Here is a 17,326-nt window from a genome sequence, read left to right as displayed (position 1 = left end):
AAAGCACCCGCGAATATTCTACCAGTGCGGCAAGTGCCGCTGGCTGCTGGTAAGCTTTCTTGACTTGGACACTCATTTTTGCCAACACATGGCTAACCTTTGTTTAACCAGCAGCTTCACCCGGAGCGAGCAGGCCACAGGGAAGTACTACCGTTGACCTTTGGGTCTAGGGCTCCCTTGTGTCTGCTTGCTCCTCAGGTTGTCCTTGCTCCCCTCTATAGACCCCGACCCAGCCAAGCCCCAGTTCCCGGTTTTTGTTTCTCCCAGGCCCACAGGCCCACAGTCCCAGCACCAGACCCAGCACCAACCCCTGGTTTTCGAGCCCTGATACCAGCACGATTTCCAACCCAGCCCCAACACAAACCCAGTTCTTCCAGGTCCCAGCCCCAACACCAGCACCAACCCTGGATACAGAACTGACCAACCACAACTGCCACCTCCAGCCAGCAACTGCCAGACCCCACCCCACCCCACCCCACCCCTTCCCCTCTCCTCCCCCAACACAAAGACACAAACACACCGTCAACCACTCCACCAGACCAACCATGATTGACTGACTGACTAACTAATTGATGGACTGATGATCATCTGTTTTTATTTTATTGACTACATTTGTGTTTTAGTTGTTTATTGTTTTGTTTTTGATTAACGTAAGTTGGATTGATTGCTTACTGTTTGTTATTTTGAACTTTAACTAAATTTGATTTTAACTTGTAATGAATTTGGAAAAAATATGAAAATAAATTACTTTGTTTAACCAGAGCTAAACAGCTGTTCTTAGCAAAAATGTTTTTGGAGTTACCTTTCTAGCTAATAGGCTATGTTAGAGTTCGCACTTCCTCTTCCAATTATAATGTGGGGAGGTCATAATAATGAAAAATGATCTACCAAATCTATTCATTTGAAAATGTTGATCACTTCTCCTTGCAACAAGGCAACAGTTAACAAGTCGTCCCAGACGAATGATGTAGCGCCCGTCCCTTGTGCCAATTGAGATATTGCGTGTGAATAACACATTTCAGTTAATTACTATAGCTCCCAGCTTGGGCCAATCAGTGTCATTTTGTAAATGCCGGATCTCTATGGTAAGACACATCATTCACCCAAGTTTCGTCAATATCGTCCCAGTGCTGTCTGAGATATCGCATGTGAATAACGTAAAAACTGACGGAGACAGATCCACAGTCCCCTCCCCGATTTCATCGTGGGGGACAATTATCATCCACCTGATGATAAGGCAAGACGTGAGCGGTAACGACAGCCAGCCAGCCAGCCAGCCAGCCAGCCAGCCAGCCAGCCAGCCAGCCAGCCAGCCAGCCAGCCAGCCAGCCAGCCAGCCAGCCGTAGATTCGCGGCTGTAGGATTAACTGCTTATTCTGCTGCTTACTTTCACGTCCACAGCCTAGAATCCAGGGCTGGAAACTAGTCCAGGAATGTGAACAATTAGACTAGCCAAACAATGGAGAGGTATGTCAACAATACCAGGCACAATCAGACAGGAGAGAAACAGAGAGCACAGCATACAGACCTCAACAGGCTAACTATCCAGTCATGAAAACCTAGCTACTGTACAACTATAAATCTATTCATATGTTAATTCATATTTGCATATACCCCACCCCATCCCCTCCCCCTTATACCAGTGTGTGCCACCCATGACCGAGAAACGTACATGCCAAATAGAGTCCATATCATGATTTCCTAACAAGTCATGGAATATTTGCTCTTTTAGTATTTGTCCAGTAGGTTTCCTCAGTGAGGAAGCCCCACAACTATGTTAAAGAAAGAATACTGACAAAGTGATGGAGAAGTTAATAGCCTATATAATGCACCACAAAAACACTAGGCCTATCCATCACTGTAGAAGTTAGCAAGTTTCCTTGTTATGCAGTTATCTCTGAATACTGTCCAAGGCAGGGCCCCTAATAGCCAAGATAAAAGTGATCAATTAACTTATCTTATATAAAAAGCCACTGTCATGGGCCACTGAATTCATTATCTGCCAGTAGGCCTAGTACATACGCCTACGCACACACAGTACTGGTATCATCCATTGACTACCCAATGAATCTGAGTCAGTTCAGAAAGTACTGGCTCCTTCCTCTGTGGCAGCCAGGTCAGTGATGATGTGGTTGATGATAAACGCTCTGGGTTGCTGAGGAAAGGAGCCAACTTCTACAGAATACAGTAAACAAATCTACCTCACACAACAATGTTGTTGTGGGGTGTAGTGGGGAATTATTTCATTAATTATTTCCTGTGTTTGATTTCCTGTTGATTGTTTGATTCAATACCAAGCATAATCAGACAGGAGAACAGTGCACAGAGAATACCCACTTATACCTCAACTGTCTATCTAATGTATCTAATGAACTTGACTGGCCTGCACAGAGCCCTGACCTGAACCCCATCGAACACCTTTGGGATAAATTGGAATGCCGACTGCGAGCCAGGACTAATCGGCCAACATCAGTGCCCGACCACACTAACGCTCTTTTGGCTGAATGGAAGCAAGTCCCGAAGCAATGTTCCAACATCTAGTGGAAAGCCTTCCCAGATGAGTGGAGGCTGTTATAGCAGCAAAGGGGGCACCAACTCCATATTAATGCCCATGGTTTTGGAATGAGATGTTCGACGAGCAGGTGTCCACATATTTTTGGTCATGTAGTGTATCATGTGGGGGGAAATGGGTCGATGTGGTTGATAATAAACTACAACGCTCTCTAGACTGGGTTGCTGAGGAAAGGAGCCAACCGCTACAGTAAACAAATCACACTCACAGGGGGTGTCAAGTACAGTATGTGGTGAAGGCATCAATCTACAACCACATTGTATGAAACTCATATATGCTATATATACTGTTATGCTCCATAACTTCAACCAAAAGAACAGGAATCTCTGTTTTTCTACGGAACGACAGGGCCTGTGATGCCATAAGAGCCATTGGGGAGGGAGTGGGAGAGTCGTGCCACAGCTCTCTACCTCCCCACTCTCTGCTCTCTCTCTCTAGTCCTGCGTGCCAGGGACTGCCTCCAGCACAGACCCCCTCCTGTGCTCAACCTACATACCATGCCTAGTGCCATCACAGCCAACTGAGCTGAGGATGGAATGACTCAGGAGAGCAGAGATAGAGGGATGCCTCATGCCTCTCAGTTATCAAAATGCTCAGCTCGTCATCATCACAGCAGAATGTTCATGCAGACATCGCTAACATATCAAAAACAGATCACAGCAAAGACACCATGACCTTCTCACCAAGTGAGCCCTGCCAAAAATGCAGCAAAGATATGGGCCACTTGGCTCATTCACACAGAGGAGACAGCTTATTTTTATGTTATTCACAGCCTTCAGAGCAAGGCCTCCCTCTGGAAAACCCATGTGTGTTTTTCTACCCCATTAACTGGGCCTGTTGGGATTCCACACACAAATGCCCAACCCCGCGACACAGCAGAATTCATAATTTACACACGGTCGTGACAACAAAAAACCTGCACACTGCTGAGAGAGTGCATAAACAAGAAACAGGAGAAGAAGACAGACACTATTGACTTCTAAGGAGAAATACTATATCCATATCCCCAAGCACCATGGGCATGAGCATTCCCATCTTTCATCAGGAGAGGGGAATATGGAGAGAAAAGGTGCTTGATTTAACTTGCTGGGACCGCTAGATGGGTGGGGTTTGAATTTTAGATGCGATTCCATTGGTCATTAGCGCAAACTCCACCCACCTGGCGTGCCGTTGAACTCAATCAAGTGCATGACACGACACCATGCTCTTGAGCATGAGGCGCCTTCAGAGCACACCCACCTCTCAGGACAATGGATTATCCTATGGGTTTGTACTACACCACGTCAGACGTCACACCGACATAAAGATGAGGGAGGCCAGCAGCCTCGTCTCAGCGCAATCTGTTCACAAGGCTGCTGTATAAGAAAACATGACAGAGCAGAGATTTATGGGATAGGGGTAGAGGATCTAGGGGTTTAATCACTTCCTTGAATGAGAAATAAGAAAGGGCATACTTCTAACATATGGTGGAGAGCTTAGTAAATCAGCCCTGTTGATTAACAGCCACCAGTAACTCTTTACGCCAAGGGGACAAGACGGGTAATGAGTAACTACTCCATCTATCCAAGACACTTGTATGGATGGGGATTTAAAATCCTCTATATTATGCCAGTCACTGGCCATGTATAACTGAGTGGACTGAGATGGATGGGATGACTCCATGTTGACTCCAGCAGCATAAAGGCAGGTGATTAGTAAGACAGACAGGGAGCAGACGGCAGAGTCCTAATGCTTTCCTGGGAGAATGGGATGCGCAGCTAAACACCTGGAGATACACAGCTGTGGGCAGAAGTCCCCTTTGTGAGAGCAGAGAACCATTTGTTCACAAATATCTGAGACAAACCAGTGGTCCTCTTTCATACAGCACACCTTGCTGCTGTCTCAACGTACTGTATCAGTGGGGGAATCTCATACAGGATAATGCAAATTGTTGTTTTAATTTCTTTTAAAAGGCCTAGGGGGCTTCCTAAATCAGGAAACCTACTGAACAAATACTAAAAGCGCTAACTTTCCATACCTCAACATGGCATCAGGGTGGCATGCCTACATAACACATAGGAACATGGGTCATGGTTGTCCATGTTACACGGTGTGGGCGTGTCATATGCAAATTAGGTTAACATAACCCTAACGATACACAACTAGGGGAGGGAGACTATGCCAACAATATGAAGCGAAATTATTTTACTGAGTTACAGTTCATATAAGGAAATCAGTCAATTGAAATAAATTCATTAGGTCCTAATCTATGGATTTTTACATGACTGGGAATACAGATATGCATCTGTATTCCCTGTTGGTAGGGGCGTGGATCTGAAAACCAGTCAGTATCTGGTGTGACCACCATTTGCCTCATGCAGCGAGACACATCTTCCTTCGCATACAGTTGATCAGGTTGTTGATTGTGGCCTGTGGAATGTTGTCCCACTCCTCTTCAATGGCTGTGCGAAGTTGCTGGATATTGGCGGGAACTGGAACACGCTGTCGTACACGTCAATCCAGAGCATCCTAAACTTGCACAATGGGTGAGATGTCTGGTGAGTATGCAGGCCATGGGAGAACTGGGACATTTTCAGCTTCCAGGAATTGTTTACAGATCCTTGCGACATGGGGCCGTGCATTATCATGCTGAAACATGAGGTGATGGAGGCAGATGAATGGCACGACAATGGGCCTCAGGATCTCGTCATGGTATCTCTGTGCATTCAAAGTGCCATCGATAAAATTTAATTGCGTTCATTGTCCATAGTTTACACCTGCCCATACCACAACCCCACTGCCACCATGGGGCACTCTGTTCACAACGTTGACGTCAGCAAACCACTCGCCCACATAACGCCATACACGTGGTCTGCAGTTGTGAGGCCGGTTGAACATACTGCCAAATTCTCTAAAACAATGTTGGAGGCGGGTTATGGTAGAGAAATTAACATTCAATTCTCTGGCAACAGCTCTGGTGGACAATCCTGCAGTCAGCATGCCAATTGCACTCTCGCTCAAAACTTGAGATATCTGTGGCATTGTGTTGTGTGAAAAAACTGCACATTTTAGAGTGGCCTTTTATTGTCCCCGGCACAAGGTGCACCTGTGTAATATTCATGCTGTTTAATCAGTTTCTTGCCACACATGTCAGGTGGATGGATTATCTTGCCAAAGGAGAAACGCTCACTAACAGGGATGTAAACAAATTTGAGAGAAATACGCTTTTTGTGCATATTGAACATTTCTAGGATCTTCTATATTTTTGTTCACTGTAATTTTTTTCAATTGTTTATTTATTTAACTAGGCAAGTCAGTTAGGAACAAATTACAATGACGGCCTACACCACCCATTGGGAGTCCTATGGGCCTTATGGGACTCCCAATCACGGCCGGTTGTGATACAGCCTGGAATCGAACAAGGGGGTCTGTAGTGACGCCTCAAGCACTGAGATGCAGTGCCTTAGACCACTGCGCCACTCGGGAGCCCCTTGGACAGAGTAAGAACAGATTAATGTAGCATTCAGTTAAAGTTAGTGGCAAAGTGAAAGAAGTCTCTGCCCCTGAACACTATATTGTGTCTTGCTAGCCTTTTTCGTAACATTATCTGGGGTGAACAGAAAAGACTGTCCATCTCGTCTGGCATTTCCAGTCTGGCCGCTGGTATTGCTTTCAGGGTTTGTAGCTTCCACAGAGAGATGTATTGTATGGACACTGTAACCAGGGGTGACATGTAAAGAATGACCTTCTAGGACTAGTCGTAAAGGAGACATGGGTAATGTGCTCTTTTTCACTGAACCAACTCACACACTGTAAAAACCTTGCTTAATGGCAAAGGGAGACAATTCCAAATGCCAAAGGATGAGTAGGACTGAAAGCATGTTTTCTCTAACTTTATGAAGAGACTGAACTCTGTCCAGTATAGTCTATTCAGGAAGCAGCGCCCCAGTGGCAGCCAATCATTGCTTTTCCCTGTCAAACAGAAGAGTCTCTAGATCATGTGACTCAACATGGCCTGACCACAGCTTACCTCTGTCTGTGACCAATGTTGAAAATGAATTGTCTCCATTTCCTTTCAACAGAAGCAGCATGAGCCTTTCTTCATGGCAGACTGCCTCCTCAGCAGCAGAGCTGAGATCAAATGGACAGACATCATCGCTTTCATAAAAACGCTATCTGCTCCTCTGCCGTGCAGCCGTCTAAACCTCCTTTATAAGAAACGCTTCCTGTTTCCACAGAGCGTAGCAGAGGAGATAGAGAGAGCCTCAGGGTGCTGAGAGGGCAGAGTTAGCTTATTATACAAGCTTCTCTCCAGTCATGATCTCTGCCTGGGATTTAAAGGCAGGTTTCCTTATGTGAAGCATTTATTTCAGTTCTGTATAACTTGAGCTTATGCCTGCCCATACCATAACCCCACCACCACCATGGGGTACTCTGTTCACCACATTGATATCAGCAAACCGCTCGCCCACACAACGCCATACACATGGTCTGCGATTGTGAAGCCGGTGGACGTACTGCCAAATTCTCTAAAACAACGTTGGAGGCGCCTTATGGTAGAGAAATTAACATTCAATTCTCTGGCAACAGCTCTGGTGGACATTCCTGCAGTCAGCATGCCAATTGCACGCTCCTTCAAAAAATTTTAGACATCTGTGGCATTGTGTTGTTTGAAAAAACGGCACATTTTAGAGTGGCCATTTATTGTCCCCAGCACAAGATGCACCTGTGTAATGATCATGCTGTTTAATCAGCTTCTTGATATGCCACACCTGTCAGGTGGATGGATTATCTTGGCAAAGGAGAAATGCTCACTAACAGGGATGTAAACAAATTTGTGCAGAACATTTGAGAGAAATAAGCTTTTTGTGTGTATGGAACATTTCTGGGTTATTTTATTTCAGCTCATGAAACATGGGACCAACACTTTACATGTTGCGTTTATATTTTTGTTTAGTGTAGAAATCTGCCTTGTATAATCTCAGAATATAGAGAAGTATTATGTGTATTGCTCAATAAAGGATGGCTTGGCTTCTTCTCAGTATCAACTTCTCGAGTTGAAAAGTGATTTTGAATTACATAAAAGTACAGAAAGGAGAGATCCAGCTGGGCCATCCGAAATGTCTAAAACCAACAAATACCGGAGGGCTAGATTTTTCAAGGTCACACACACTTGTTTCCCCTATTGAATTATACTTCCATGTGTATAACACACTTCAACAGCCATTATTCAATTGCACAGGGTTACAGATTTGCTTAAACAGTATTTAGTTAGACACTGTAAGATGCCTGAGGAAACTTCCTTAGGACTTGAGCTCCTTTAACACACCTATGAATTATTAACAGCCAGTGAATATGAGTGCAGACCCACACTGAGCATGTGTGGGGGGCTTTATAGTGATGTCATTCACTGAGGGATTAAAGAGAGGGGAATGTCTGGGAAACTCAAGGGATGTTAGCATTTGAATAGGGCGGGGGGGGGGGGCTTGTGTCAGCAGGACCAAGTTGTGAGCCAGCCAATCACGTCGGCCTGGCAGGAGGGCCCCTAATACATATGCTAATCTGGTCTCACCCTGCACCCCAACACTGTCGCATAAAGGAGAGTTTTGACATCAAGTTTGCCACGTTTTGGCTGCTGCAGCCAGTGATATAACTGCCCCCTGATGGCAAAGTCAGTGTCATGAAAAGATTATAGCATGTGCATTACATACTGAGGGAGAGAGATATTAGCTGGTTAGTTATATTGATAAAAAAAAAAATAACATTGTGATCGTGATCGTGACACAGCAAACAGTTATGTGACATCTGTCCATGTTGCCTTGGAACGGATCACATGTAATAATTACTAGTCTGTCATATTGGATATGAAGAGTCCTTTCTGGAGATCACACAGCTTTGGACTTTAATAACTTCAGCATTTTGAAATGAAAAGAAGAGGACAAAGGGAGTTCCATGAAAAAATATAAATAAATAAGAGTCCCATCTTAAGAGGCTTTGTGCACAAAAATCTATTAAAAATCAAAGAGGAAATGGAAAGGGGGCCGATGACCATCTTGCCTCTTTGTGGGGGGAACACAAGGAAATGCAGTGCTCTACAGAGGAAAGCTTCAGGCCATGTTTAGGCAGCGGATAGAGAGAGAGTGGGTTTCTGTTCCCCCGTCAGAGCTCATGATCTGGAGGGGCTAATCATGCACTGGTCACAGCACTGAGGCATTCTGGGACAGACAGCTCATCCTCATTCACCTCAGCCTTATCATTACTACCCTCAGTCGCCATATTCCTCACATGTCAACACGTTGCAACGTGTTGACAGTCAGAGCCCCCTTATGAAAGTGAAATATGCTTTTTCACTGACAGCTTTTTCAATTTCTACTTTGAATGGAAGGAAAATGTTATTTTCTATACCTCCCCCTGAGACAGTCAAATCATTCTCCTCTAACATGGATGTCCTCAGGCAAGTCACAATGTCTGCTCATTATGGGGGCATGAACTCTTATAAGAGAACCTAGTCAGTACAGTGATACAGTGTTGGGGTCCAACTGTTACAGAACATTGCTAGGCCTATATCTCCAGGCGCACTCCTGTTCCGGTTCTTAAGACAACCCTCTAAAGGACACATCTGTTTTAAGTCATGGTGGTGTTACCCAATATGGGATAGTGTCTTGGAGAAAGATGACGGAGGCTTCCTGTGAGGATATATGGGCTCTGTGAACCAATACAAACCTACTGTACAGTGTAGCCTCTATACACACGTTACACAAAACTGCCTGAGAAGGACAGGGTGAGTGCCAGCTGTCAGTTAGGCACAGCTGTTCAATTCACCTCTAAAACCTTCTCCTATCATTGGTGGTGATCAGAGAAAGGGCCATCTGGAAAGCCCCATCCATCCTGACAGCCTGACTTCACCGTTTGAGTCAAAACACAAGCCATGGAAAGCCCAGTGAGTGACTCAAACCACACTGTAAAACTGACAAATCAGCTTGTGATCTCAAGTGACCTGAATTGTGGTGTTTCTTATGATTTCACAACGTTGCCAGATCAGCGTATGGGCAAGCCCCTCTTTCTCCAACAAACATCCCAGCAGATTTTTAGGGGTGATAACTGAGCCTGCTTCATGGACCACACTACCTTAATTGTGTTTCTGGCGCCTAGCGAGTGTGCTCACATACTCCCATAAAAAACTTTCACTTGAAAAATAAGAAAAAAGCGGCAATAGTTTGTCCATTTTGAGAAGCCGTAGCAGGTATACACTTCCTCAAAATAGTCAGAATTAATCTAAAGTAACTCAAGAAATCTGTCATTAATTTTGACGTTTTTTGCCAAGGAGATGTTAGTCGCACAATTTTACATCCAACTAAGATGTTTGGTGCAGTATTTTTCAATGAAAAATTTGTATGAAAACAAGTCATCTCTCGTTGAATGACAACAAAGACTTTATTGAAGAATCCCTACTGTTGACCAATCACCGACGAAGGGGCATAGACTTTGGCTACCAACCTCGGCTTGCCTTCAGAAAAAAATTTGTGTAACCAAACAGCCGAAAAAACCCTTACCGATGTCAAACACTAACATAAACGTCACAAAATGTCATCATGATATATGCACAAACTCTTCCGAACTGTTTCGGCTGGAAAGCATGCAGACGCCTTTAGTCGACACACTCACCACAGCACAGACTGATTGCATAGACTCTAGAGACTGCAGCTCGAAGCTTGCTCAGTCCACTTAGTACGACACCCATAATCTCCTCAGATTGGTCAGTCAGAGCAGCTTGTGCTGGGCTGTCTGTTTGCTGTGTGCACGTGAGTCCTCCAGTCTGCCAGGGAGAAGAAGAGCTCCCCCACTCACCGCTGCTACCGTATATGAAGCAGCTCTGCTAGGTCTGCTAGTGCTAACTGGGTCTCAGCAGCCTGAGAACGAGAGGGCAGCAGGAAGTTCATACTGAGAAAACATAGCCTGCATACAGCAGGAACAGTACTGCTTGCAGTATCTCCACAGAGTATAGCTGTGGTGGAGGGCGTAATCAAGAGATACTAAAATAGCTGCATGAGAAAGCATTCATGTAACCATCCAAAGGCCTTGTTGCTCTAAGAGGATACATACTCCATGGATCTCTACTGTAGAGAGAGAGGGAGAGGTGCTTTTCCAGTGAGACTTATCCCCACACCAGTGGGCCGGCAGTGTTTTATGTTAATGAGGTAAATCTTCAGTGGAAATGTGCCAATGGTGTATTTGTTTGCAGGCCATGACAGTGGACTAGTAGGGGGATGAGACGGGAAGTAGAGGTCAGGGGAGATGGGGGGAGTGACTTAAGGCCCATAGAGATGGTTGAAAATCACAATTTGTGGTGAGCAATCGATTCAGAAATAAACTATAAAGCTTTCAGGGTGACAGCAGTGTACGTGCCCACACTCTCTGACACTAGCCCAGTCTGCAGTCAGAAGGTGAGCAGCAGAACAGAGGCCAGGCTACAGGAAGCTTAGACACCTTAACCCTGCTTATCTACTCTCACTCACTAGTCAATCACGACACCACCTCACCACATTAGAGCTGTAGGAAGGCCAACGCTAACAGCCCTGTGTGTACAGCTGGAGGAGATTTACAGGTATACTCACAGGGATTCACTTTTCACAGATATAGTTTACAACAAACATTCCCACAATGTCTCAGTGACGTGGCAACATCCCGTAGAGAGTTGTACACTCATAACATTGCTAATGTATTGTCCGCTTGCTACGACATTGCAGTAACATTGTAATAGCGTTTTTTTGTCAGCTAGTAGGATCTAGCTAAAAAAGCAGAAGGGAAAATGTGATATATTGCAATCTTCTCTGATTAGACAAGATGCTCCCTAACATGCTGACCACACTGCACACGTCGCATGCGCGAGCGTTGCAAAATAAATGTACACATACAGGTTATTCAATCATTGCACCCACAATGCTCGCGAGTGTCAATGAGTGTCTGCGTGGCCAGGCGCTAAAATAGAACTTGGTACTATTTGTGACACTTGACGCGCTGCAAGTCCCGCCTCTCCCATCTCCTCATTGGTTTTTAGGAGCGTATACAATCAATTTTCAATCAATTTTATTTTATATAGCCCTTCTTACATCAGCTAATATCTCGAAGTGCTGTACAGAAACCCAGCCTAAAACCCCAAACAGCTAGTAATGCAGGTGTAGAAGCACGGTGGCTAGGAAAAACTCCCTAGAAAGGCCAAAACCTAGGAAGAAACCTAGAGAGGAACCAGGCTATGAGGGGTGGCCAGTCCTCTTCTGGCTGTGCCGGGTGGAGATTATAACAGAACCATGCCAAGATGTTCAAAAATGTTCATAAGTGACAAGCATGGTCAAATAATAATCAGGAATAAATCTCAGTTGGCTTTTCATAGCCGATCATTAAGAGTTGAAAACAGCAGGTCTGGGACAGGTAGGGGTTCCATAACCGCAGGCAGAACAGTTGAAACTGGAATAGCAGCAAGGCCAGGCGGACTGGGGACAGCAAGGAGTCACCACGGCCGGTAGTCCCGACGTATGGTCCTAGGGCTCAGGTCTCTCAGTTGGCTTTTCATAGCCGATCATTAAGAGTTGAAAACAGCGGGTCTGGGACAGGTAGGGGTTTCGTAACCGCAGGCAGAACAGTTGAAACTGGAATAGCAGCAAGGCCAGGCGGACTGGGGACAGCAAGGTGTCAGCATGCCCGGTAGTCCTGACGTATGGTCCTAGGGCTCAGGTTCTCAGAGAGAAAGAGAGAACGAGAGAATTAGAGAGAGCATACTTAAATTCACACAGGACACTGGATAAGACAGGAGAAGTACTCCAGGTATAACCAACTAACCCCAGCCCCCCGACACATAAACTACTGCAGCATAAATACTGGAGGCTGAGACAGGAGCGGTCCGGAGACACTGTGGCCCCATCCGAAGAAACCCCGGACAGGGCCAAACAGGAAGGATATAACCCCACCCACTCTGCCAAAGCACAGCCCCCGCACCACCAGAGGGATATCCTCAACCACCAACTTACAATCCTGAGACAAGGCCGAGTATAGCCCACAGAGGTCTCCACCACAGCACAAACCAAGGGGGGGGCGCCAACCCAGACAGGAAGATCACGTCAGTATCTCAACCCACTCAAGTGACGCACCCCTCCTAGGGACGGCATGAAAGAGCACCAGCAAGCCAGTGACTCAGCCCCTGTAACAGGGTTAGAGGCAGAGAACCCCAGTGGAGAGAGGGGAACCGGCCCGGCAGAGACAGCAAGGGCTGTTCGTTGCTCCAGAGCCTTTCCGTTCACCTTCACACTCCTGGGCCAGACTACACTCAATCATATGACCTACTGAAGAGATAAGTCTTCAGTAAAGACTTAAAGGTTGAGACCGAGTCTGCGTCTCTCACATGGGTAGGCAGACTGTTCCATAGAAATGGAGATCTATAGGAGAAAGCCCTGCCTCCCGCTGTTTGCTTAGAAATTCTAGGGACAATTAGGAGGCCTGCGTCTTGTGACCGTAGCGTACGTATTGGTATGTACGGCAGGACCAACTCGGAAAGATAGGTAGGAGCAAGCCCATGTAACGCTTTATAGGTTAACAGTAAAACCTTGAAATCAGCCCTTGCCTTAACAGGAAGCCAGTGTAGGGAAGCTAGCACTGGAGTAATATGATCAAATTTCTTGGTTCTAGTCAGGATTCTAGCAGCCGTATTTAGCACTAACTGAAGTTTATTTAGTGCTTTATCCGGGTAGCCGGAAAGTAGAGCATTGCAGTAGTCTAACCTAGAAGTAACAAATGCATGGATTAATTTTTCTGCATCATTTTTGGACAGAAAATTTCTGATTTTTGCAATGTTACGTAGATGGAAAAAAGCTGTCCTTGAAACAGTCTTGATATGTTCGTCAAAAGAGAGATCAGGGTCAAGAGTAACGCCGAGGTACTTCACAGTTTTATTTGAGACGACTTTACAACCATCAAGATGAATTGTCAGATTTAACAGAAGATCTCTTTGTTTCTTGGGACCTAGAACAAGCATCTCTGTTTTGTCCGAGTTTAAAAGTAGAAAGTTTTCAGCCATCCACTTCCTTATGTCTGAAACACAGGCTTCTAGCGAGGGCAATTTTGGGGCTTCACCATGTTTCATTGAAATGTACAGCTGTGTGTCATCCGCATAGCAGTGAAAGTTAACATTATGTTTTCGAATAACATCCCCAAGAGGTAAAATATATAATGAAAACAATAGTGGTCCTAAAACGGAACCTTGAGGAACACCGAAATGTACAGTTGATTTGTCGGAGGACAGACCATTCACAGAGACAAACTGATATCTATGTGGGTGATTGAAAGACGAACTGAGGTCCACACTCCAGTCCAGTTGGTGGGGGTAATGCACCTTAAAGTTGGTTGCCAACCGCCATATAAACTCTGAAGAAGAAGCCATTACTAGAAACAAACTCTGTTTACACTTTTATCTGTGGATTAATTGTCGGAGTAGAGGACCTTGTGCATTTCAGGTAAAATAACAACCCAATGTTTATATCTCAGGACAAATTAGCTAGCAACAGCAATTAAAATGTTTAATGCTTTTCGACCTGTCTCCAAATTAATATAGTTGGTTCAGAGTTGATTTCAACCTGCTTGTCCTTATCGCGTCTGGTGTGGGTGGACAAAATCAACATGCACGTGATGGCGAACGCGCACGGGCGGTCTGATCATGTAACTATTATAACCTACCCTGTCGATCCTTGACCACAATGAGGAAGATTACATTAGGGTCTGGCCCTAGGCAGTCTTCACTATTCACAAACCCCGCCAGGCATGCAGTCACTTCCTATTCGCTGATCCAATCTTACAAGAGGAGGAATCCTGGAAGCATATCATTCAAAACACATTCTGCATAAAACACCCAGCTTGAGATATCTGACAGGCCAACAGCTTCAATTCCTTTAGATGTGGCTGACAGACTCAAGAAACGGTCTGTAACAAGCATGTCTAATAAGAGCCTATCGTAACATTACACCAAACCGTGCTACAAGTCTCAGCAGTGCACTCATGGCCCTGGAACTATGCATGGAATGGCAAAGAGGACAAATTCCTCATCCCATATCAACTCAGCCAATAGCACCCTTAGCCCCCAAAAAGGCTTTCCATTGTCTGAGTGAGTCACTGCAGGAGAAAACATGAAGGCCAAGTATGGAACCTACAGGATAACCTCGTCTTCTACAGTCTAATCTGTGGTCAGAGGACCACCATTATTTGCCTAATTCACTCTTCTTAGATTGGCGAATTACTGAATGACATGCAATCTCCTGCTGAACACCCCAGTGACTTTTACTTTCACCAGCTGCTCTCTACCTTGTTTACACCATTAGAGAGGCAGGTACTCCAGGAGAGGAGACAATGATGATAAGAATCTGAATAGCATAATTCTCTCAAGATAAACAACAGAGAAGTAAACACATCCTTGACTGATTTCTGTAAAAGATTCTACTTCCACTTTTACACTGAGAGGAAGGAAATGTGTCTTTGCGACAAACGTTAAAAAAAAAAAACTAATGCAAATACTGTTAATAATTTCTCTCATCAGATGTGTTATCACATTTGCATAAGAGAGATATTGTGTGTGTGTGTTATCTAAAGATGTTTCCATCCTTCCTGCAAGTAACTGGCCCTTGATGAAAAGTAGAACCTTAGGCCTATGTTTAGTGAAATGAGAGACATTCTAGGGTAGTGCCACTCACAAACCAGTGAGTTGTGTATGTTTTTATATTACGGCAGTTCACGGTCTTCTCTTTGCCTACATTATACCTCATTATTGTACAAGGCACAGGACGCATGCTCTCAGCAGGCCCTCTCAGTCTAATAATGACATCATCCTGTCATACTCAGTGTTCTGACCCCCAGGGAGAACCTTATGGTCCCTGATACCCCCAGCTTCACTCTGTTTTCTGCACTCCACAACTGCCATGTATTGATCAATTGATTTCAATCTATCACTGAGGGTAAGTGTGTAAGAAGGTAGTGGGGAATCAATCAAATGGTTCAGATGTCATAAACAACTAAGAAATCAGATGTGCTTCTTGGATGTAGCTATTATTAACCTGCTTGTATATATCTGCTTGTTTATACATGTGTAATTACCATTGACAGTACTGATAGGGGAAACATCCCTGTTATTTACAAATTGTAGAAATATAAACATGTATTTTTCTGGTAAGGTCTGAAACATTTACGTATGTAAATGTGTGTCTGTACTGCTTTTTACCACTTAATGAGTGCTGGAGGAGGTTTATCCATGAACAGTTTTTCGTTGTCTTTAAATTACAGCTGGGCTATGGAACATAGACGCCCTACAGTTCTCGAGCATTTCAAGCAAACAACATTTATTGGAATATTCCCTTCTAAACGACTAGGCATATAACATAAATGGAAAGGTAGAAAATAGGAATTTGTATGAACAACACTGATGGGCCGTCCTACTTATTGATGTACACAGTATTACCAGTTTTCAACCTTATTATAAATAAACTGTTTGTCATGTGTTTAATGTTTAAACATGAATATAATATTGTACTCTAAAATCGATATAAAAGAAACATAAACTAGGAAAGACATTATAAACCATGCAGAATGATTCTTATTGGTTCCCCAGCCCGTGCCCGACACTTACCGGACAGTTCGTCTGGTTCAAGCCCGCTTTCAGTGTCAAGTCCGCAGATAACAAAATAATCTGCGAATCGACAAGAATTCGAGCTGAAGCCGGTGGTCATTTTGAGACTGGTCCGGTGGTACCCTTTTCCTCGCCTTTTTCAGCTGGGTGCATATTAAAGGATCGCGTAGCGATTTCGCGCAGCCATTGTGGATGTACTGCAAAGCCTGAATATCAGAACAGAATGCCAGCCGAATTGCATTATGGATCTTCAAGTACAGCTGTTTTCATCTGTCTCAGATCTTCTCAACCCCTAGCATTACCTCTGCGTAGAAGGAACACACTGAGCATGTGCGAACTCCTTACTGATTACGTTATGCACTTAACCCTTCAGTTCCTGAGTTCTAAGTATTTCTCCTGTAAAATGCTCTCCTTTATAATAATAATGCTATAGTAATGAAGCATTAAATAGGCCATAATGCACCTATAATGAACCTGAGTCATAGTATTCTTACTCCACTGTAGCCAAGACCATCCAGTGTACAACTGAATGCAAACTTTAATTTCACCAATTTAGCCCGAACAATTGTTTTAATCATACCTTGAATATAGTAATGTAATACACATGTAATACCATAGCTGTAATACACATACAGTAATAGGTATTCAAGGCACAGAGAATGGGGAGTAAGTGTCAGAAACAGGAAAAATTTGTAAAGACACGTTATCTGATGCACAATTTAGAATATATTTCATTAAATCATAAAAAAAATGTGTCCTACTTAAACTCAAATAAATCAAAGCAATTGTTGGGCTGAAATCTGTAGACATGTACAAAGAGCTCCCCCATGTGGTAAAAGGTGACGGGTAAAAAGATGCAGAACTTTGCCATTAGATTCACATTCTCATTTTCCAATCATTCACCGGACAGTGAGCAAAAATGTACATAATATTTTTTTATGATTTCTAAATAAATATGTTAATAATAACCCAACATTCATTAGCTTGGACAAAAAGACGTACAAGAATGAATATAATTTACAAACACAGGTCATATTGCAATACATTATCATTTGGCACAACGTAATACTGTAAAGATCACAAGCCTAATGAATGGACAAGGAAACACACCAAGA

General features: G+C 44.1%; 1 protein-coding gene and 2 non-coding genes across 3 annotated transcripts in view; 1 reads left to right on the top strand and 2 right to left on the bottom strand.

Annotated features, from left to right (window-relative positions):
• The window catches only part of LOC123486435 (DENN domain-containing protein 5A-like), a 44,910-nt gene extending 28,414 nt beyond the window's left edge, over positions 1–16,496 (bottom strand). The window contains 1 exon segment of the mRNA XM_045217748.1: positions 16,212–16,496. Coding sequence (XP_045073683.1) covers positions 16,212–16,311 — 100 coding nt within the window. The 5' untranslated portion in view covers positions 16,312–16,496.
• Positions 1,715–1,769, top strand: LOC121562413. The gene has a single exon (XR_005999508.1). It is a non-coding gene; the product is annotated as a U7 small nuclear RNA (small nuclear RNA).
• LOC121562414 lies at positions 4,530–4,584 on the bottom strand. The gene has a single exon (XR_005999509.1). It is a non-coding gene; the product is annotated as a U7 small nuclear RNA (small nuclear RNA).
• Positions 16,497–17,326: the final 830 nt, after the last annotated feature.

This window comes from Coregonus clupeaformis, unplaced genomic scaffold, assembly GCF_020615455.1.
Source record: "Coregonus clupeaformis isolate EN_2021a unplaced genomic scaffold, ASM2061545v1 scaf1216, whole genome shotgun sequence".
Lineage (NCBI taxonomy): Eukaryota > Metazoa > Chordata > Actinopteri > Salmoniformes > Salmonidae > Coregonus > Coregonus clupeaformis.
This window is presented reverse-complemented; position numbering and strand designations above follow the sequence as displayed.